At 46.8% G+C, this 23,077-nt stretch overlaps 1 protein-coding gene and 1 non-coding gene across 2 annotated transcripts; one reads left to right on the top strand and one right to left on the bottom strand.

The window, feature by feature from the left end:
* The first annotated feature begins 11,607 nt into the window (after positions 1 to 11,607).
* On the top strand, positions 11,608 to 21,771 carry TBPL2 (TATA-box binding protein like 2). The gene is made up of 7 exons (XM_010211895.2): positions 11,608 to 11,658; positions 14,307 to 14,713; positions 15,724 to 15,811; positions 16,517 to 16,608; positions 17,869 to 18,036; positions 19,664 to 19,758; positions 21,557 to 21,771. The coding sequence occupies exons 1-7, from the start codon at positions 11,608 to 11,610 to the stop codon at positions 21,634 to 21,636; spliced, it is 981 nt and encodes a 326-aa protein (XP_010210197.1). The 3' UTR covers positions 21,637 to 21,771.
* TRNAG-UCC (transfer RNA glycine (anticodon UCC)) lies at positions 11,743 to 11,814 on the bottom strand. Its single transcript has one exon. It is a non-coding gene; the product is annotated as a tRNA-Gly (tRNA).
* Positions 21,772 to 23,077: the final 1,306 nt, after the last annotated feature.

Here is a 23,077-nt window from a genome sequence, read left to right as displayed (position 1 = left end):
TGTCAGGGATCCACTTCGGGGGACCACAACCCACCGCTGAGCTCCTCTGCGCACTGCTTGGCAGAGGCAGCTATAGGAAATTCTCTTAGAAAACTTAAATCTGGAGCAGAAAACCACTGTACCAGCAGCAAGGGTATCGGCCAACAGTCATTTTCCACAAAGCCAGAAATACTTCAATGAAAGTTTTTCTGTTAGTGATCTCAAAATAAACGGCACAGCTTTTGCAGAAGGAAAGAGCTCTCCATTGACAAGCCTAACACACAGATGCAGACGCCCACTGCTAGAAAGCAGCACCTGGCATTGCTTAATATAAAGATATTCTGCCATTCTTAATAGCTCCCTACTTTATTAAAATAGATATCTGCCATTCTTAATGACGGCTCCCATCTAACACCACATAGGGAGGGTTTTATTCTGCAACTTGGCTGCAGTGGATGGGATAGATTTAAGTTTTTCAAGTCACACCAGGGCGACCACCCCTAAAGCAGCTCGGCCCCTAAAAGCTCCCTCATCCGTCGCTCGAAGAGGCGACGTTGCAACCTCAGCTCTTTTTCCCTGCTCGTCAGTGCTCCCGTTTTCCTCGCTGCCATCCCGGGGGATAACGGGGAGCGACGGGAAGGCACCCCCGGATGCGCTGCACGAGGGAGGCCGGGAGCGAGCGGAGCAGGAGCAGGAGGCACCGGGTTAGCGGCAGCGGAAACGCCGCCGCGTGTCACCCACACAGGTGCTGCATCAGGGGGCGTGGAGAGCCTCACAAATAGAAATATATATATATATATATATATATAAAATACGCACACTCATAAAACATACAGATAGCCCGGCGCACGCGAAGAGGCAGCTCGTGGCGCCGCTCGCGCTGGACGAACACAAAGCGAGCGGCGCCTTCCACCTGGGCGCAGCCGGCGGCCCCGCGGGCAGCGGCGCAGGGAGCGGCTCCCGGGCGGGCCGGAGCTTTCCCACTCATTCATTCCGGGTTATTTTCCCGGCTGAAGCCGCCCGGCCGGAGGGCACCGCGGCTCCCCGCCGGGACCCTCCTTCCCGCAGGGCCCCCGAGGGGCGGGCGCCGCTTCCCCCGCTCCCGAGGCGGCCGCGGGGAGGAGGACGCGGCCCGGCCGGGCGCCCGGCCTCGCCCCGCACCTGCGGGCGCCGCCGCGGCCTAGGCCCCGCCGCCGCCCCCGGCCCCGCCGGGCCGCCCCTGTCCCCGTCCCCCCGCGGTGGCCGCGCGCGGGCTGCACTCACCGGGCGGGCGCGGGGCGGCGCGGGGCCCAGGGCGAGCGGCGGAGCGGCGAGCGGGGCCGCTGGCTGCGCGGCGCCGCCTGGCAGGAAGGAGGGCAGGAGGCGGCGGGGCGGAGCGCGGCGGCGGGGGCGGCACCGGCACCCGCACGTCCGCGGCGGCGCCCGGCCCCTGCGCGGAGGGCCGCGAGCGGGGGCCGGGCCTGGGCGGCCCGCGGGGAAGCGCCCACGCGCGGGACCCGCCGCGCGGGGAGCCCCGGGCCCGTGTCCCGCCCACCCGGACACCCCCCTCACGGGCCCGTTGTCCCCCTGGCATGGAGATCGCCCCCCCCGGCAATACCCACGCGTGGGGACACCCTGCCCGGCCCCAGCTCCACACGGGGATCTCCCCCCACCAAGGATCGCCTCATGCCCGTAGGACGTTTCTTCCCTCACGCTGTGGCCTTAAACGGATTGTTACCCCACCCCCCCACACTCCCAAAAAATAAAAAGAAATGGGGAGGAAAAAAATGCCCTAGGATGGACCCGAGCACCACGCCATGGGCTCCCGCTTCCCCCCAGGGCCCTTGGCCCCATGGAGCCATCTGCTTTCACCCCCAGAAAACAGGGACCTCCTTCCACAGGGAACAGATTGCAGAGATTTGCACGGGCCTTTTTGGAAAGAAACACCCTTCAGGCCTTGCTTTTCCCCTCCTCTCCCCAGGGGTGTTCCCAAAGGGTCTCCCATAGGGACTTCGCAGGAAAGAAACTTCTGTCACTTCCATGGCCCTCAGGAAAAAAGCGCCTGCTGCCATTCCCAGCCCTGGGGCTCCGAGCCAAGGCTTTATCTGCTCCCACCAGAGGCATCGCTGAGAAATGGATGAGAAGTCACTGAGAAATCTGCTCCACCGCTTTAGGCCTTGAGGATGGATGGGGAGCCGTGCCCGTCTGTGCCTCGCGAGGAGGCATCCTCAGAGCCCTCTGCCCTTCCCAGCCCATTGCAGCAGGATCTGGATGACGTGGGCTGAGCCCCCGGCTGGAAAAGCCCCATGTAGAAGCTCCCGAGCTGCCCGCGAGTCTCACAACACCCCATATCTCCGGCTGCAGGGAGGAAATAACGCGAGCGGCCCCCGAACGCCTGGCCACGTGAGCCTGCCCCTCCCGGGAAAGGGTTTAAGTTGCTGCAGGAGCCCTAAGTCGTCGCCTTAGTCTGGATTTTGCATTCTCGGATCACAGGGAAAATGTCTTCAGACCTGTGGATCCAGAGAAGGCCTAAGAGGAAGGCAAGCTCTGTGCTTAGCCTGGCTGCAAGTCAGGGAAGCTGATTATTAATTTAGCATTTTATATCTGAATGTATGAAATCCTTCTGAACGCCAGAACGACCGTCCTGCAAGTTTCAACACCTCCCTGACTCAGCCTCTTCATGCCTACAAAAAGAAAAGGAAGAACAAATGCTGGGTTTTCTCCTTTGCCTCCTTTTATTTGAATCCAATTTTTTTACACTATCTATAAGCAGGAATTCCTACAGCGGGTAGAAAGTGAATATCAGCTAATAGATTATGCAAATATGCGCACACGCACAAAAAATTAATTGCTAAAGAAGGTCACAAAAATGACTGCAATTTGTTCTCAGGCTGGTAAAGTAGGAGTAACTGCAGTAAAAAAAGTTCAGTTACAGAGGAAGAGACATTTGATTCAAACCAACTGTAAGGGAATAAAAATACATCTGTCCAAAGCAGCATTTGTCAGAAGAAATTACTTTTGGAAGCTCTCATAAGAGGAATAAAAGTTAATAATAAAAACCAACTGAACTAAAGTAAGATATGGTGGGTGACCCATATAGAAATCCATCAGGCCACACAATCCACATACTACCACCATGCATATATATTCTTAATTAAGCTGAACTGATCAAGGCTACATTTTGCACTACTGAAAAAAATCCAGCTAATGAAGGGGGGAAAAAATAAAGAAGTAAAAAAGTGATTCTGCGTATTTATGAACCACGTTCGTTTTCCATCTCAGAGCCCCGGTATGGAAAACCAGCAAGCCTGCCCAGCTCGTGCTCCCTGGCATGGGGTATCCTCTGGGGGCTTCCTTGGTCACCCTGAATGTTCCATACGCTTGCAAGCGGATTAAAGCAAGCATTTGAACCTGGCCAGACCCCCGTGCACCTTCTGTGTTTGCTGAGCAACCTTGCTGATGTTGCAGGTCACTAACTCTCCTTGGGTCTGCACTGCATGGATTTACTCTACGTTTTCCTTCCGAAGAGCGCAGTTTGGGCTCAAGTGCAACAGCTTTAGCTGGAAGAGCTCACCATAAAGGAAAGCACATTTTCTAGGACTCTAGCAGCTCATGGAGTCTGATCTGGTGATTTAAAACCTTTGGTATCAGACGACAGTCTGGGGATCCCAGGAAAGGAGGATGGCAAAGCAGATGTCCACGCAACACCGTGTTAACCATGCCCAAACCTCAGCAACACTACGAGCACTGCTTTAAAATATCCCTCCTCTTTCTGCCTCTTCTGTAGCAGCATCACTGCAGAAGATGAGTTTGCAAGAGCTGGGTATCATTAGGAAAAGCAAATGCAGAAATACCACAGAAAGTATCGTGTCCCATAAAACACTTCTTGTGTTTTACAGGATACACGTGACTATCACAGTGGCACTTCAAATATTTCTTCCATTCATTGCTTGTAATATCAAATTGTTATTTATGCTGCTCTAAATTGGTCTACTGCGGCTTTTAAATTAATAGTCTCCTTCATCAGTACCTAAGGAATGAAATTACTTTTCTTTGCAAAAGACATGTTTTGACCACAAAATAATTCGGCAACACCCTGGCAAAGCACAGAACTGTAACTCACCCAAAAGGTAACAACAGAGATAGCAAAGACAAACAATATATAATGGAAGGAAGGAGGGGAAATACCTACATATTTTATTAATTATATATATATAGTAGTATTATATATGAATATATTTTAAAATATATTTTATAGAGAGACAAGTCAGGCAGACGTGCTCCAAGAAGCCTTCCAGGTCTGCAGGGCTGGCTCAGTGCGTTTCTCTCCTGCAGCCAAAGGACGGTGGCTGAGCTCTGCAAGGCTATTTCAGTTCCTCATACATAAAATGAGGATAATGTATCTTCTCTTAGCCTCTATACCTTATCTATTTAAATAGCAAAGTCTCTCCCTAGTGAGCTTACCAGCCACCCATGCTGCATCTAGACTTGTTAGACCTCTAAGTGTTTCCGTCATAGGATTAGTAAGTCCTAGGGGAAAGAAAGGGTTAAGAATCAACTTGGATTCTGTAGGGAAAGCAGAAAGGCACAAGAAAAGAAGGCAATTCAACTGATTTTATCCAAAGGGACAAAAGAAGGTTTAGGAGGTCTTCTATGGCATGTCAAGGCATTATTACAGTCCTACAGCGAGAAACATACCCATTAACAAATTAGGTGAGACCTAAGATGTCTGGAATAGTTGGACTCCTGAACACCTTGAAACGGGCTGTCTTTATCCAATTCATTTATTTTGGATAACTGTGAGCAATAGAGACTTGGACAAATACCTGGGGATAAATGGGAGGACTTTTTAATGTGAATACATAAAAGCTATTGGATCCGAGTGACATGATTTTGTTGCAGAAAAAAGCCCCTCCAATATAGACCCATCTGGGTTCCTAATTTTCTTGAAAGCAGTGCTCAGTACCCCAGGGCACCTTTACCTGAGCCCTGCTGAACTCTCACATCGAGGAGCTGGGTGAACGCCCACGGAAGGGAGGCCAAAATAATCAGACTACAGACAACAGGGCTTCAAAAGAAAAAAAAAAAAAAAGGCAAAACCAGTATCTTCATAATATCAGCAAGTCAGCTGCTTCGACAGCATGCAACCACTCTCCTCCCCAAAGTATGTTAAAATATTACGGATTCCTGTAATTAAACTTAGATTATATGGGGAAAAAGTAACTCTCATTCTGCTTCTGTGTGCTGAATGTGAAAGCTGTGGTCTAACAGAGCACAGTCCGCAGCACTGATAACCGAATCAATGCTACGGCAGCCAAGAGCACAAACTGCAGCGACAGCAGGAAATGCAGGCAGGGGTCTGCAGGATGCACGGGAGGACCGACCCTCACGGCAGGGATCTCGGACAGGAAAGCCGCGCTGCAGGGGCAGAGCCGGGCACGCTCCTTCCTGCCGCCCACGACGTTCACTGCGCACAAAGTGACACAAAGGCGACCGTGTTCGAAGTTAATTGTGTGCATTAAAGGTACAAAAAAATATATATATAAATAAAAATGCTACACAGCGTGGGTGGGGACAAAGCAGAGTGTCTACCTATGTCTGCCAACATTTGGGGGAGCTCTAGTTTCTCCTGAGGACCTCATTGACTCAACAGCTCCGATTTGCTTACAGTTAATTGGAGGAAGAGGTAACGAGGGCTGACTAATCGCCTCACCGCACGCCCTGCAGACTCATTCTGGTGTCAGTTAATGCAACCCGCTGATCACTCAGACAAAACTGAAGTTTTATGGCGATTTCAGAGGCTGGTTGGCACCTTCCTTTGCTCATAGTATTTGCATAAAATTCATCTCCCCCTTTGTCTGTGCCATAAACAAGTAAAACTACTTGGGCTGATGTAACCGAGCTGACAGGCAATAGCAGCTAAGTAAAAACAGTAAAGAAATCACAGTACCTGCTCCGTTTGCCTTGAAGGTACGAACATCACTGCTCGCATCTTCGATGTTACTCTGACCCCTGCAAATTAAATTAATAGAGGTCTGTTAGCACCAGCCACATGCACACACCTCTGCTTTTCTGTGCAAACACACACAGGTGCCACTACTGTGTATTTTTTTTCAGATAAGACTTAAAGGATCGGTATTTAATTGCAGCTCCAAGTTCAACATATAAGAGGTGGTGTTTGTATTAGAGCAATTTGTCACCACACTTGGAGGGAAACACTGGCGGTCAGATGATCCGTTGCACACTCACCTCATTTAAATGCAATTCAATTTAGACAGAGCATTTGGCACAAAAATTAGGAAGATGACTTAACAAAAAGCAGGGAAGGATTCCTCTGAACCAGGCGTCAGGTACGTTTGTGTGCGATGTTCATGGAGGAGCTGTCCAAGAAAGCCCACAGCCATTAATCGCAAAGTAGCAATTAAGGTGTCAGCCGATGTTTAAAGCTCTTTTTTTCTTCTGGCCCTCTTTTAAAGGCACCACATAATGAAAAATAAGAGTGGAATGAAATAGCCAACAGAAATAGCCATCTTTATGGTTCTAAGAGCTAAGCACTGACCTCACGTTGGCAGTGACCAGCATATGGGGAAGACACATGCATTTGCTAACAATATCTAGGAGTAAATTCATGTTTGCAAAGATTCCCAATACCCAACTAACATTTTCAGAAAGTGAGAGTGTCCCTGTTTAACTGGGACAAGGAGCTGGGGAGATGGGGATGGACACACGGCATGAGGTGGGAAAACAGGGAGCTGCTGCCCTCCTCCCCTTCGCCCAATAAACCTGCACCACGAGGCCAGGAGTATTAAACTGGCTTCTGAACCCAGCCCAGGTTCAAGCCACGACAACCTCACTTACATAACAGGATCACTTCCCATCTATGCAGAGGCAAGTTGGAACCAGCTACCACATCTCCTGCGCCCAATTCTCTTCTTATTTGCACCAGCATAATTTAATGATTATAATTACTCACGGTTAATAGTTAAATTATTCACTATTACTCAGCTAGTCTTGGGGGTTTCTTTTCTTCTCTGGCAAAAAATCCAAAAGCTGGCAATATGGACAAGTATCAGTCAGGTGCAGGATGGAGCATTGTGGAACGGACAATTGGGAGAGGGTGAAACACTCACGGTGACACTCAGGGGGGACTGAAGACACTGCCACCCCCCTCCTGGTGGAACTGCTCCAGCTGTACGTGCTGCTGCTACAAAACCCAGTGAAACGGAGTCATTGGAAATGCTGCATTTGCAGGTAACTTGGGCACAGTGCACTGCTCCTGGTGCTCAATCCTGCTCTTAGTTGCTCCTCCATCTCCTCCAGAGGCACAGCTCTAATGCCACCAGGAGACACAAGACACAAGACACAACTTACGCTCTTTGGAGACTTCTACAGTTATAAGAACTTTGCAGGAAGCTCAGGAGAGTGGAAAGCAGAGCTCTGTCAATCACGGGCTCTTAATTCCCAAACTGGCTCCTGAAAAAGATAAGATAAAGCCAAACGAGATTAAGCAACTTCAAAGTCAGCACCAAGGCATTCACAGAGTGCTAGATTTAGAAGGCGGCTGTTGAGAGTAATAATGAGCAAAGCAGGGGGAGCTTCCTTAGGGATTTGCTCCTTGTCCCTTCCGGCTTTTGGGAAGTCTCCAGTGATTAGTACCATCCCAGAACTAGACTGCAGCAGATATAACGTGGGGATGCGTATGCAGACACAGCTAAGAGGAGGAAACAGGAACATGAGGAGAAGCTCTCCGCAACAGCCTTCTGCAGTCAGCTCCCTGAGCAGGAACAGCGATACCCACGGCCTCTTAGGAGAGCGCACAAAGCCTCTGTGGCAGTTCCACTCATGAGCCTTCCCTTGAAAAATTAACCACCGTGCTAATTAAAGCAGCGGCTCCGCACGCCGGCTGCCGCGCCGCGGGGCGCACACAGCGGAGCTGCCCCGCGCCCGGGGGGCACCTCGGCCCCGTGCCCACCCGGGCTGCCCCAGGACAAGGTGCAGGCAGCAGCCTGAGGGGGAAAGGATGTTTTCCAAGCTAGAAGAGGGAAAGTAGTTGCCCTTGCTGATATTATTTGGCCTGGATGGTCAGAAATGGAGTAGATGACAGCTCTCACGAGTGGTCATCTGCGGCAGAGAGAAGATGATGCCTCTGATGGTTTTGGCTGAGAGGGAGCAGACGAGCCCTAACAACACACCCATAAGGTGCCACCTCTCCAGCGGCAGCCAGAAGACCTGTCCACTCAGTCAAATTAACCCTGGAGTGTTTAGCTACCTAGATAGCGCAGCCTTCTATGAAAGTCTGTAAGGCCTTTAGAGGAGTCTATTCTCCTTTCGCCTCACCTTTGAAATAGATAAGTGATATTAAACCCATTTGGCAGAGAAGGCACCAGCAAACTACACTACCAACCTGAAACTGCACAGGGTCTGCAACAGGTCTCCCTGCCTCCTGCTCATCCGCGGGACGGTGCCGCTTCCCAGGCCTTCCTCCGCTGCCGCTTCCCAGGATTTCCTCCGCTGCCGCTTCCCAGGATTTCCTCCGCTGCGCCCGCTGGCAGCTTGCTCCTGAAGGAGGAGATGCCAGAGCTCGATGTGGGCAAACATGACTGAGCAAGTAGGGCAGCTGGGAGACTGCGCTTGACGCTGCGCTCGCTGGAAGCCGCAGGATGAGTTCTGCCTGTCAGGGCTGTGAGTCACGTACGAATCAGTGCTCAAAGCCTTTCTGGGCTTGCTTGTAATATGCTCTGTTGCAGGTAGTGCTATCAGAGGGACTCACCCAGCAATTCTTTCTGGAGTCCTTCCATCCTCTCTGACCAGCTCCTCCATACAAAGTGCCCACACCAGATCTGTTCCTATCCACAGCAGAAAAAAACAGCAACAGAGACTTGTATTTTGTGTTCACCTCTAAGTGGCTTCTTTGCCACTTTGAACTCTGTATTTGACCTCTCCACCTCAGTTTTGCCAAATGCTGACAGTGGACCAGGGCCCAGGGGCTTCAAGGTAAATGTATCTCATCATCTCCACAGGGTCCTGCAGACTGCTTATATGTGGCTAGTGTTAGCTTGACATTAAAGGATTGATAAAGTGATGTGGAGCTGCTGGAGAGAGTCCAGCGCAGGGCCACAAGGATGATCAGGGGCCTGGAACATCTGCCCTATGAGGAGAGGCTGAGGGAGCTGGGCCTGTTCAGCTGGAGAAGAGAAGGCTGAGAGGGGACCTGAGCAGTGTCTAGAAGTACCTCAAGGGAGGCAGTGAGGAGGATGGGGCCGGCCTCTTTTCACTGGTGGCCACTGACAGAACTAGAGGAAATGGCCAGAAATTGAAACACCAAATGTTCCACAGGAACTTAAGGAAAAATTTCTTAACAGTGAGGGTGCCAGAGCCCTGGAACAGGCTGCCCAGAGAGATTGTGGAGTCTCCTTCTCTGGGGATCTTCCAAACCCGCTTGGACGCAGTCCTGTGCCACGTGCTCTAGGTGACCCTGCGTGTGCAGGGGGTTGGACTAGATGACCTCTAGTCGTCCCTTCCAACCTTGAGCATTCTATTCTATAATTCTATGATCCACAGCTCATAATCTACCTGTTCTTCTCATATCCCTATGACAGGATCCTTTGTAAAAGTTTTCAGACTGCCTTCTTACACTCATTCACATCCTTTCTAAAACGAACAAACAAAAAAAAAAAAGCCCAGCAACACATAAGTGATTAAGAAGTGTAGATGAGAAGAACATTTTCAAGATGTAAAGGTCTTCCAGTGCTCTTACCAAGCATCACTGGTGCAACGCACCAAAGTGGGCACCACTTTGGCAGTGTTAAGCACAAAAAGCAGCACCAGAGGGATAACGGGTGTAAGTTGAAACCCAGGCACTTCCATCTCCATGTGAGGAAGAGCTTCTTCCCTGTGAGGGTGCCAGAGCCCTGGCACAGGCTGCCCAGAGAGGCTGTGGAGGCTCCTTCTCTGGAGATCTTCCAACCCACCTGGATGCCGCCCCGTGCCCCGTGCCCTGGGTGTCCCTGCTGGAGCAGAGGGTTGGACTAGATGATCTATATCTCCCTTTCAACCCTAAGCATTCTGTGATTACACTCTATAAGTACCACAAAACCAGCCCAGCAGCCTGTGCTCAGGATGGATGGATGCTCTTAAGCCACATGTCCAACACTGCACATCTGACCCCTCACACCTCTGGGACCCGCTGCAAGGGCTGGAAGCAGCGAGAAGAGCCTGGCAGCACCTCTTCCTGCATGCATGGACCCTGGTATCTTCTTCCAAAGGGTTTCTTCAGCTCAGGCAGATGCTTGCAAGCAGATCTCACACAAAAACCCAAGGGGTTCTCTAGCAGAGCATGAGGTTTATCCAACATAGCACCAAGAGAGGGATCAGGATGTCTCCACACCTGAGTTTTCACAGCAAGGCATCACTCATGGCACCACGGCAGGGCAGGGAGAGAAGGAACAAGTCAGACAGCAAACACTGGCACCCAGTGATGAAGCGCCTGAGCCTCGTCGGCAGTGCGCGGCTCCCGAGCATCGAGCTCTCCCAGACACTTCATGGAAATCCATGCTGGGAACACGGCAGAGGTTTCACACTGATCCTCCTCACATCTGCTGGGCTGCTCACGGCACAGGAGCCTTCTGGAAAGGGAATGGGGTACATTGCACTAAGAGACAATCTTAACATGGTGGAAACAGAGAGATACCGAAGAGAAAAAAGACTCCCAGGCACTGATAGTAACAATTATAAGGAATACTTCCTCCACAATGTTAGCAGCACCAGCCCAGCTGAGAGGTCATTCCATTGCACAGCTATTGAATTTGGGGGCTTTGACCTTGCACTAGACTTGCTAAAGGCTCTGCCCCCTGGGGCCAGGTGCAACTTATTGCACTTAATGAGGCAGGTGGGAGAAATTAAGGGCATGCTACGCTTGCTCTCTAAAAGGCACCAGCAAGACACAAGGCTTTATCTTTGGCAGATCTAAGTTACAGCCCTGACTCCTTTTTTATCGGCAGCCTACAGAGGTGAGAGGGGTCAGCAGAGGGAAGGGGAGCTCACGAGCAGGCTGCGTTCATAGGCTCACATATAGTGTGAGAGGCAGCCCTGCCATTCCTAGCACTTCCCCAAGACCAAGCTGGTCCCTGCAGACAACCCTGCCACCAAAAGCGCCCAGCTCAAAGGCAGCTGGGCAAAAAACAGTGCAGTGAGGCACCACGCTGGCCTGCTGCAGCTCCACAGCCCCACACCAAGACCTCTGTGCGTGTTTTAAAGTGACTGTGAATTCCGTTCTGCTCCATGCTTACTAAATGGACTCTTTGGCCTGGATTCTGCCAAGATAATCAACACCACAACAGCCTTTCTGGGCAGAACATCCCACAGAGGCTTCCAAGAGAGCTACCTCCACCCAATTCCCCAAAATTTCCTTGCCTCCCACCTGTGCCATGTGCAGGCATAGGGGTATTTGCCCACAGGGAGAGCCCTTAGATGCCACTTGCCCCCATGCTTTGCAGCCCCATGTGGGGCAGATGGGACCCCCACACAGGCTCTCATGGCCCCAGATGAGCTGCACCTGCCCTGGGGCTGGGTAGAGGACACAGGTGATTATGGAGCTGCCCCCCCATGCTTAAAGGAGGCTGCAGCAGGCAGGGGGCAGCCCCTGTGTCCATGGACGGCACGTCCCAGCTGGAGCAGTACCTGGAGCGCTGTGACGGGCAGGTAGGGAAGCTTTAAAAAGGGAAATTAAAAAAAAAAAAAAAAAAAAAAAAAAAAAAAAGAAAGAGGGGAGGGAAAATGGGAGGTTGCGTTGGCCGGGAATCGAACCCGGGTCAACTGCTTGGAAGGCAGCTATGCTCACCACTATACCACCAACGCGGCGCTGCAGCAGTGCTCCTGCCTGCGCCTCACGTGCCTCCCCGGCTGTGGCAGCTCTGGGCAAAAATATCCCTGTTCCCCCTTTTCCCCATCTCCAGCAGCTCCCTGGTGTGAGGCTGTAGCCAAGACCCGCACCCACCCTGCAGCACTTTGCTCCTGTGCCCTCTGCTTCTCACTGATGTCCTGTTTCAAGCTGTTTTTCTGCTTGGGGAAGAGGTTTGGCTGTGCTTTTCAAATCTGTGCCCCTCCTAGGGGTGGGACGTAGGGGGTTAGACCCTAAGGGGTCTAACACAGGGAGTTCCAACTCGCCAGCTTTCCCAGCTATCACTGAGGTTTGTGTTCCAGGCTTGCTGGGTTGCTACCTGGAGCAAATGTGTGAGGTACCAGTTTGGAGGGAGGCGAGGAATAAAAGCGGGGAGAAGAGAGACCTGGGCAGTTGTTTAAAGCAGCTGGCTTTGATTTATGCCTCTGTGGGTTGCCTGGCCTCTTGTAATGGGAATGAAAACCACAGAAAGTGGCTGTTACCCCTCAAACCACCCCACCTTAGTGATCTCGGATCTCCTTTATGGAGCTGGGGGGAGATCTCCCGGCTGTGCAGCCAAGGAGCCCTTGGGTGAAGCTCCTTAACCCAGAGCCTGTGGCAGGAACACCCAGCAGGCAGCCCAATGTAACCATGGTCCTGTGCCCCTTGCACCACTGCTCAGCATCTGCCTTGCGAGAAGTGTCTTCCATGCAGTTAACCCTGTAAAGTTTGGGGGTGTTTATGTTTTTTTATTTTGCTTTCCAAAGTTATCTGGAAACCTGATGAGAAAAGACTTGCTTTCATTCTACTCTGTGCAGTTTTTCTCTTTGTTTTTCAGCTATTTAATGCTTGGGGCTTCACATACTGCTCTCCTCCCCATCAACTCCTTTCTTCAAGCTATGCCACAAGCTGTTTGCTTAGCATCTGTTTCTTGACTCTGTTACATTCTCTGCCCCTGACTACAGTATGTGAACAGTCCTGTGAGGCTCAGTGATGAGTTTGGGGGAAAGGTTGCTTTGTTTTTAGTTGCACTGTCTGCTGAGTGTCACTTGGTTTGCAAGAAGGAAAAAACAAATCCTAGTCTGCTCCTGTACAGCTAAATCTTGGCGTATTGTAGGACTTTTGGAGACTGTTTTCCTTCTCTGTTGCTAATGTGGAATATATATTTATTTACTGTTTTAAAACATTGTTAAACAAGATGCCTAGCTATTCCACAGCGTATTGTCTCTTTGCAAGCATCTGTTTATTCCTTTAAAATATGCTTCTGACTTACTAATTCCGAGTGTGCTTGGAGCCCTCTTCCAGAAAACCAAAGGGTTTTAGGGAGTGTCTAGACTTATTCAGGACCAGTTCACCCCAAGTGATCTCCTATGGGGCCCTGTGCCTAGGAGAAACAGGGTTAACTCAAGGTATTTGTCCAGCTGTTGTCATGAGATCTGTGTTAGGGCTAGGAGAGCCTCTCTGCGGGTTCTGCCACTTCACAATTTTCCAGGTGTCTGCAGCAGGACACGCTGGCAGCCCCAGGAGCAGAGCCCCACTGCATGCAGAGTGCCCATGGCCACGCTGCTATGTCCTTCTTTGGGCACTTGCCTCCTTGCTATTCAGTGCCTTTTATTTTTTTTTTTTAATTAAACAGGTGATTTTGATAGAGGAGACCATTAGCATGCAAGAACTTGCTTACAGATGTGCTGCATGTCTTGACTGCTTGAGCTGAGAAGAGATCCTGGCTCTGCAAGCCCTGTCTTGCTTAAATTAGGCCCACAGCCTCCAGCAGCCGAACGCCCGAGCTGCTTGGGGCTCTGTGAACTGCTGCCCTCTGTAGCACAGATCTACCATAACACAGATACTGTCCCTGCACACAGGGAGAGGGAATTGGAATGTAGGGAAGGAGGGTTGGAGCCAGCCAGAAAACACCAGCTGTCTGCCAGGGAAAAACTCACAAGCAGTTGTGTTACTTATACGGAAGCGTGGCAAAGGCTGTGAAGGGCAAACTGCCAACGTCGTCCTTTGAATCACCAATGAAAGCCTAGAATACTTCTCAGTTTGTGGTGTGATGTGGTCCAGGCTGCCCACAAAATGCAGTGGGAACATGTATCTTTGCTATAGAAAGGCCATGGTTCCTTGCATTTCCTCATAGCTTCCATCTCTGACCCTGCTGAATCACCACTGGAGTTGATGGGTTTGGATCATCACCTGCAACTTGGGGGCTGCTGTTCTGTTTGCTAGTTTGACTCTAGAGCCATAAAAATAAAACTGTGCTGAGGGGAAATAATCTTGAGTTTTATTTGCCAGAGACAGCCAATATGCTTGAAATCTTTACAGTATCGTTTGCTATAATGTGTATACATGTGGGTAGAGGAGAAATACCAGAACTTCCTCATTGAATGAAAGATGCATTTTAATTCAATCTCTCAGTTGAGGTAAACATTTTAACACTGAAACTTTAATGACACTTTTTTCTTAATTCAAGGATGATATCTCAACTAGTCCTCAGCTGTTTGCTCCCATGAGCCCTTATGACATAGACCTTCCAATTCAGACAACTCCAGATGCACCATTTGCTTCTCAATTTAATCAGCCTAAAGACCTCCCTCCAGACTTCTCCTCCGTGGATCTCAGCTTTCTTCCAGATATTAGCCAAGATGACCAAGAACAAAATCCCTCTGAGGAAGGTCATGAAATGCAAAAAGAGCTTGATGGACCTGTGTCAAGAAATGAGGACAGCGGTGTCTTTACGGAGGAAAGCAGTTTGGGATGGCCGGACGCAACGCAGCCATCCTCCGACACGTCTGGTGTCTGTCCCCCTCTGACCCCAATGACACCTGTGACCCCCGTGACGCCTGCATCCGAAAGCTCTGGCATAGTCCCTCAGCTACAGTAAGTAAATTAGTGCAACATAAGTAATAGTTCTGGGGACAGGACCATGATTGCTGAAGCCTTATCTCCCTAAGGCCCAGGTGTGTTCTGCTTGAAATGCCCAGCTGACTTTATTATTGTTAGAGAATGTAGGAAGAATGGATTGGGCCCAAATACACTGTGTGAGGGTTTTTTAGAACAAATGAACAGATGATACAGGAAGACAACTGCACATTATGCCAATAAATTCAATACAAAAATGGAAATGGCACAGAAAAATGGAGGAGAGCGGATGTGGTATTTGCCCAACCAGTGTGTTTATACACAATGCCTCTGGCTCCCTAAGGGCAATGTACTCTCCTGGGAAACAGGGGCTGAAGAATCTCTATGGGAGAACTGTTTGGTATGAGGGATTTCCTAATAGTGTATATATGGCTAGTTACTGCAACCTGCAGAATGAAAAGACCAAAAAGGAACCCGACTCAAAAGGGGGGCCTTTTCCTAGCAAGGAGGATCTGAGTGATCCCAGAGCTCTAAAGATGTAAATCTGCTCCTCTTTGCAGCTAAGTCTCCCCTTCTGCTCTCAAAAGGGCCAAGAAAAGATGCCTTATTACAAGATGCTGTTCTGTCTACATTAGAGCAACTACGGAGTAGCTGATATGTGTACAGTATAAGATACCCTCATCCACCTTAAGAGTGCTGCAGGAACTCTGTAACCCCTTAGTAACAGTGCAATTTAAAGCTCTAAAAGCCTTCACTGATGTATTTATTGGAAGACACACAGGCTTAGTATGCAGGGACTAATAATTTGGAACTTTGTTATATCTTCTCCTGTGAGAAACCTTAATTTTGGTATTGAATTACCCAAGTTTTGCCAAAAGTAGCTTAGTGTTGGAGTGGGAAAGAGGCAGGCAGGAAATTAGCTGATGGCAATTAATTGGACTGTGACTTCACACTAAGCTAATAATGTTGGGTTTTGGCTCTGTAAAGGCTTGCTTTTGCAGTAAGAGAATTCCTCTCTTGTTCTTCAGGAATATAGTGTCGACTGTAAACTTGGCTTGTAAACTAGATCTGAAGAACATAGCTCTGCACGCCAGAAATGCAGAGTATAACCCAAAGGTAAATCCTACGGACTTTAAGCATTACCTCCACTTCTATTTCTCAGTGCTGCTGAATTAAAGCTCATGTAAAGTTTGTATGTTTTGTCCCTTTTGTCATGGCAATGTCTTGAGCCACAGCAGAACACCACAAAAGTTCTGCAATCTGGATTTGTTAAATTTAAACAACAAAATGTGTTATTGTCCCATGTTTGTTTGTCTGTCTTTGAATAAAGCACAGGGTGATTCTTCAATGAGACATTCCCCACAAAAGATGTGACCTCTCCCACCTGTGGTCTGCTCCCCCTTGCTGAAATAGCTCAAGCAGCCCTCATCTGGGGTGGTAGGGAAGGGGAAGAGTTGCCCCAAAATTCTGGGGTGAAGGAAATTAGGGAGTCAAACTGGATTTGGAGGAAGCTGTGGTATGATGTGATACTTCTAGCAAGCAATTTGGACCATAGAAAGTGACTGAGAATGGACGCGGTGACTAAGTGACTCCAAGATGTTAAAATGTAGGGAAAGAGGTGGTGGTCTTGTGCCTGTGCTCTTGAGCCCCAACGTGCTTGAGGAATCTGGTTTGAAGGTAATAAGTAAGCATGTACTCTTGCAAATCAAATTCATGCTGTGCTGAACTTCTTGAAGGTGGTAATTTCTGGAATGATGAACTGAAATACGGTACCAACTGAATCCCCCAGACTGATTGTGAGACATTACTCTGACTTTCTAGAGGTTTGCTGCTGTGATCATGAGGATCAGGGAACCACGAACAACAGCCCTTATTTTCAGTTCAGGAAAAATGGTCTGCACAGGAGCAAAAAGGTAGGTACATTCCCTTGTCCTGCGTCTTGTACTTATAACATTATCTACCATAGAACGCCATAATAGCGAAGAAAAAATGAAGTACCAGTCCTGAAAATGTTTAGCTTTCTTCATGGTGGGAGTCAGTAATTACTGAACTGCATGCTTCTGCTCCCAATTATAGACTGAGCTAAGCAGACATTAGCAGAAAAGCTGCTAAAATGCCTAGGACTTCTTAAGAAGTTATATAAGTGTTTCTCATTGACTTTAAAGTGAGTCAGGGCATAACCTGTGTCTGTCAAGTCTCTCTTCAGTGTGCATTTACTAGTTCAACAGATCTGCCTCCAGGGAAAAATAGGAATTGGAGAAAAGGGAAGATTATTTCTATACTTGGAAGCTCTTGTCCTCAAGCTCAGTAGCTTTCCCGATTTATGGGCTCAAATGTCAATGGAATAATACATTAACTTACAGTTTAAAATATCTCTTCTCCTTAAGCTCGTTCTTATCAGTCTAAGCTTTCATGCTGAAGGTTGGGCTTGCCCTCAAAACTAGCAGAGTTGTTTCCATGTTTCTGTGCCTGGCTTCTTGTTGCAATATGGTTACTCCAGAACAAGCAGGTCGCAGATATGATTACCTAGATAGAGAGGTTGGGGCTTGTCTAAAGAGGTCTGTACTTTCTTGGCAGACTAACTCCCATAATGGGCAGAACAACCACGTAGGACCAGGAATGAAAGTGTGAAAAAAGACAGAAAATGTTAAGTTTTGGAATCTGGACCAGTTAAGACAATTGATAGTTGATTAAATTAGATGATCTGAAAGACAGAGATGGCCTCGCTTGTGTGAGACATGGAACTTAAGAGGAGGAAGGAAACTGATTGTCTCTGGAGCATTGAGATTTGACTTGAGTAGGAATATGAAGAGAATTTCCATGTGCCTTATTTGTTTTGGTGATGTTTAGTATTAAACAATCAATATACTTGGTCTCCAGCTTGTCTTTGAAGATGCCTTTTGGACCTTGCTTGATGTGGACAGTCTCATGGCACTTTTAAAAACAGTCAAAAACTCCAGGTGTTCAACATGAACAGCAACCTCAAGGTCAAAGTCATCTCTCTTTTCTAAAAAATAAAAAGAGAGGGGGAAAAAATACTTTTTCCTACATGAAGTTTGGGTGCTAATTTACAGGAGAAAGGTTTTAATAATACTCCATGTAAAGTGATTTTCATCTTCACAGCAGAAGAAAATCACTAATCAAAGCTAATTTCCCCCTCTTTGCTCCTTCAGTGAAGAGCAGTCACGGCTTGCGGCAAGGAAGTATGCACGTGTGGTGCAGAAGCTTGGGTTCCCTGCCAAGTTTCTGGATTTCAAGATACAGAACATGGTTGGGAGCTGTGACGTGAGGTTTCCCATCCGGCTGGAAGGGCTGGTTCTCACCCATCAGCAGTTCAGTAGGTAGGTCGTGGTGAGGCTTGTGGTGAGACCTGCAATGCTTGAAGCAGTGTCTTTGTAAACTGTAAACAGGATCAAACTCTGAGGCGGGGCAAACCTGGCAAAAGAATAAGTAATTGGATACTCAACAGCATGTTTTCTGCTCACCAGAACTGGCTGGGCAAATGTGAGGTGGCTATGGGTGCCACGTGTTGCAAAAAGGTTAGTAAGGTGCCTCTCTTGCAACAACTCCTGTCCCTAGTGGGACACAGGCCAAAATGATCCTCTGATAAATTGCTAGGATGACGTGCAGCAACTTGCAGTGAAACTCTCAGCTCCTGGAACAGTGATTGGCACAATGCAGCAGCAAGGGCTGTTCTAAATTGTTCTCCTGGATATTTTTACTGCTTTCTCTGTTCAGAGACACTATAACCACTAGTTTTGGGACCCATTTAGGGGGTGTACTACATAACTGTAGAATCACTTCTGGGGTAAACTGGATGTGTTAGATTTCGTTAAGATGGAGTGAGGACTTGCAAGAAACTCAGCTACTCTGATCAATTGGTTAAAGGAGACTTTTTATGGTTTTCTTTGACTTGGAACCTTCCTGTTTGGCACAATCCTTGTGCTGCTGCATACCAGCTATGTACAAGAAAAGGTGCACAAGAGCTTTCTATTAACCTGAGCAGTGAAGGTAATCAGAACTGGCTATGTCTAATTATAGCTAACCTTAGTAGGTGGGAGTGTGTTTTTTTTTCTGTTTTTTTTTTTAATTGCAGACCATATCACCAGGAAAATAACAAGTCTTGATTAAACAATTCAGGCTTATTTAAAACACTTTTTAAGCTACTTGGAAGGGCATGCACCAGGTTCTCACTGTAAATGTTTTGCTAAGCTGGCCCCTGGCATAACTCCCATTAAACTCAATGTCTATCTGCAAAGACAAGTTTTTTAAAACTTTAGGGATGAAGCCAGACTTCAGTTGCAAAATACAGAACTGGGAATACGGTGTGTTTCTGAGATACTACTTTGGTTCTTACTTGATTGGATTTTCATTACATATTAATTTAAGGTAAACCTGTGTTTGGGTGATGGAAGTGCTGTACCTTCTCCAGGACTGGTTTGTTCAAAGCTAGTTGCTGCCATCACCAAGGAAAGGATGAGGATTTTGAAGGCGGGGGGTGGAATTCCATTGCGTGCATGGTGGGGGTTTGTCTGTTTGTTTTAGCACTACATGTAACACACTGTACTTAACTTCTGGGCTGCTTTGGCTGAAAGATTACATATTTTAAATAAATATTCAGCTGTCTTCTTTCTTAGTTACAGCAGACCCTTCATAATAAGGGTTCTTTGCAGACTAAGAAAGGTTTGAGCACTGTTTGGAGGTTGCATTAATAGTTTCTGCTCTACAGTAAAGCAGATCGGAAGTAGCTTGAAAAGTCTTTAAAAGTGAGCACAGAGATTTCCTACAAGCTCCAGCAGGGTTTGCCAGGTTTCACTTCCAGATGCCTAAAGCCTAATCTACATTTCTATAGGTAGCTAGCTTAAGATCTATAATTACATTATTGTTAATGTAACTTAAGAGCTCTTCATGCAATTAACACTGAAGCGTGCTTCTATTTTAATAAACTTACCCATTTGCTTTAAACAGCTATGAACCTGAACTATTTCCTGGACTTATTTATAGGATGGTCAAACCAAGGATAGTGCTGCTCATCTTCGTGTCTGGAAAAGTTGTTCTGACTGGTAAGTTGTATCCCTCTGCACAGCTGTAAGCGCTATAATATGTGCTAAGGAAGAGTTTCAGTTGAATATTAGCTAAATTAATATCCTACCATAATAAGGCCACCTAATAAGCTTACTTATGCCTAGTGTTGCCTTTATATACTTTACTGTGTTTTCTGTGGGTAACAATTTGCATTGTTGCACTAGAATCTCATATTTTTTCAAATAGTGTTTTCAGATCTCCGTATCATTAAACTCAAATATCTTATTTGACACATATGGCTTTATGCTCTTCATAAATGCACCAAATCCCAGCAGGACGCTGACATGCTGGTAACTACTCAGTTGCTTAATTACAGATACCATAACAACAGCAGTTTAAAATCCTTTGGACAGGAAGCCAAGTTCTTAAAACACTTCACTGACAACATTTACTAGACATTATGAGAGGAAAGGGTGGAGATGTAGGAACCCATTCCAGACTGTTTGGCAAAGCACTCCTAAGTGAAAGTCTTACCGAAAAAGTATGCTCAAGAGGTATCTGTCTTTCAGTTAAATTTCTGAGCATGTGTCCCTAAACATTCTTTTGTAAAACTCAGGGGAAAAAAAATGCTTTTATTTGGATGTACTGGAAGGTAAATATTACTACTTCTTCCCAGAGAGCTTTGTGGTTCATGAAAGACAAATGAGAAAGAGCTTTCCTTAGTCAGAGATCCTCACAGTCATAAATCATGAATGAGTCCAACTAATTGAACTATGAGACACGCAGAACAAAGCCTAAATGCTGCCTCCATCTCCCAATTTCCCTCTGCCTTTTTTTATTTATTTATTTGGTTCAGTGAAATCAATTCCACTCCACAGACATCTGCAAAAGACATTTTGGGTAAACTAATGTCACCCTCTTCTGGAGCGTGTAGCTGGCCCAGAAGGATTAAGGTAAAGTAAGGCTTATCTCTGAACACTTGCCCCAACTGTAATGGAAGAAAAAATCAATCTGTCGAGTGTGGGTTTGTGTGTGTGTTGTCTTTTCCCTTCTATCAAGAAAGGTTCTTGTGGTAGCTCCAATGAATTAGTCATGACCAAGTGCGTTCTGACATATTATTGTGGAAAAGAAAAAATTCAGAAGTTCATCCCAAGTGCCACTTAGTCCAGCTATTTAGCTCATTTAAGTGCAGTGTGCTTGTAGCTAATGTTTTTCATGCTAGCATGGTCAAGTACTGTCACTGGCCAGGAATGTTCTTGTCTCCTGCAGTACAGTTGATATACAATGTCTGTATTAAAGATTTGCTTGTGGTAACAGAGATCAGGCTGGCTTAGAAATTGCAGATGACTTAACAAAGCTTTAAAACAAACAAACAAAACTCCACAGTGCCCCACAACTCCTCCCCTCCAGTTTTGAAATATGCTGCAGATCAACTTCCAGTATTGGAGAAAAAAATGCCTTTCATTCCTTATCTCCTGCTCATCACTTAACAATAACAGTTCTGCCTATTGATAGGTTAAACAGATGATGCTGTGGTTCTTCTAAGCTGCCTTTTTTATTTTTCCACAACATTCTGTACCTGCTGAGAATGGCCAACTGCTGCTTTTGTGCTATAGATGTAAACAAATCTAGTCTCATCTTAAAGGAAAATAGAAATTCTCTTCTTTAAGGCAGTGGCAGAAGTATCACAATACAAATTCTGCTTTTAAAAAGCTAATCTCTGACAGTACATTAAAGTGGCTTTTAAACTCGTCTATTTTCTAATCTCATTATTAGCTTTGAGCTGCATTCAGTTATTCTCAATGCTTAATCTGTTTCTCCTACATGACTTTACAGGAGCAAAAGAGCGTTCTGAAATCTATGAGGCATTTGAGAACATCTATCCCATTCTAAAAGGTTTCAAGAAGTCATCATAACAAAGCTCAGAAAGCAACTAAGAATACACGGGTTTGTATTGCTGTGCATGCTTTTCCTGTACCCAGCTCTAGACCTGTGGATTATTAAGCAAATCATTCTATTCTAAGCACTAAAAGGCTGATGTCTTTCTCTAGTTGGTGAAAGGGTTTTTTGTTTGGAGATTTGTTGTCTGCAATCCCCTTGAATTCAAGCAACTTGTATCAAGCTGAAGATTTAGCCAGAATGAATGCACTTTTAGTAGCAATTCATGTTAAAGTAGTACTTAAGTATATTGCTATAGAAGCCTATGTGAATCAATACTGCACCTAAAACTAGCTTTGTCAATGTCCTCAGAGCAATTCTAGTTTCTACAGCGTTGTATTTTCATGTTTAAACCTCAAAATGTATTTTTGTCTACAATATAGCTTAAAAAATCCAGCATGACTTGATTTCAGTGTTTTGAAGACTGTGATTGTAGAGGATGCTTCCCGAGTCCCTTTTCTGACCCTGCTGGCTGGATAAACTCTTGTGCAATGGTTTTGGTGCTCCCTTTTCAGCCAAGACATTCAAGGCCACTGCTAGTGCTGGAACATACCCAGAAAGGGGGAAAACTACACAATCTGTCTAGAATGTCATGACACAGATTTGATTTATGTATTTTTTTAATCAAAATGCTGCCTCTCAGATAATGGAAGTTGGATGTTGTTTGGCCCAAAAAACATGTGGGTTAGGAAGTGGCTCTAAAATGGACTTTAGCAGAATTGAAAAGTCGTAATGTTCAAGGTTTGATCACCTGGGTTTCTTAGACAGAATTCCCTGCCTCTCCTCTCCAAAACAGGGCTTTAGAGTGCCTGGGATTTGTCTTGTGTTTTCCCCCTTGTTTCCTGCTGAAGAAGGACCTAGCAGAGAACAAGCTCTCCCTGGACCACTAGAGGCTGCTGTTAGACGACTTTAAAGTAACCCAGGATAAAACCTGCCACTTTTCCGTCATTACAAATATACAATACAGACAATGGCTCAATATAGAACAGGGTTATGGTCTTATTTGGCTTAATTTTGCTGTTTTGAGTTCAATTGCAATCAGCAAGGATGGAAGTTCAACTGTTATTTCTGCAGTATGTCTCAAAAGCACTTTGTGTAACTGCTTCTGTGCTTTTCTGGGGGGTGGGAGGGAAAGCTCAAAAAACTTCATGTACTTCCTTGTGATAAACTGGTCTTAACTATGTTATCAGTTGCTTTGTCATAGTCAAACTGTGGATTTCCACATCCAAATCTACTCTAAACAGAGGCTTACTTTTCTGTTTGTTTTTAATGATGTAGACTTTCCACAGCTACGGGCTGAACTTTTATTTGCCCTAAAGCTGTAAAAGCTGATAAGCTTGAGTTACAAGGGTCCCTGTAAGTGAAAAGCAACCACCTGTTTTTATTGAGGTGTTTGGAAAAGGTTTATCTATGATGAGC

This window comes from Tinamus guttatus, unplaced genomic scaffold (assembly GCF_059628265.1).
Source record: "Tinamus guttatus ecotype Peru unplaced genomic scaffold, ASM5962826v1 Tinamus_guttatus_pri_ptg000048l, whole genome shotgun sequence".
Classification (NCBI taxonomy): Eukaryota; Metazoa; Chordata; class Aves; order Tinamiformes; family Tinamidae; genus Tinamus; species Tinamus guttatus.
This window is presented reverse-complemented; position numbering and strand designations above follow the sequence as displayed.

What these genes read in the sequence shown, in the direction of transcription:
- TBPL2 (XM_010211895.2), top strand. Translation starts at nt 11,608, where the DNA reads ATGGACGGCACGTCCCAGCTGGAGCAGTACCTGGAGCGCTGTGACGGG. An exon ending in GGCATAGTCCCTCAGCTACA is followed by an intron (nt 14,714 to 15,723) that starts GTAAGTAAATTA and finishes CTTGTTCTTCAG; the next exon opens with GAATATAGTGTCGACTGTAA. An exon ending in TGGAAAAGTTGTTCTGACTG is followed by an intron (nt 19,759 to 21,556) that starts GTAAGTTGTATC and finishes ATGACTTTACAG; the next exon opens with GAGCAAAAGAGCGTTCTGAA.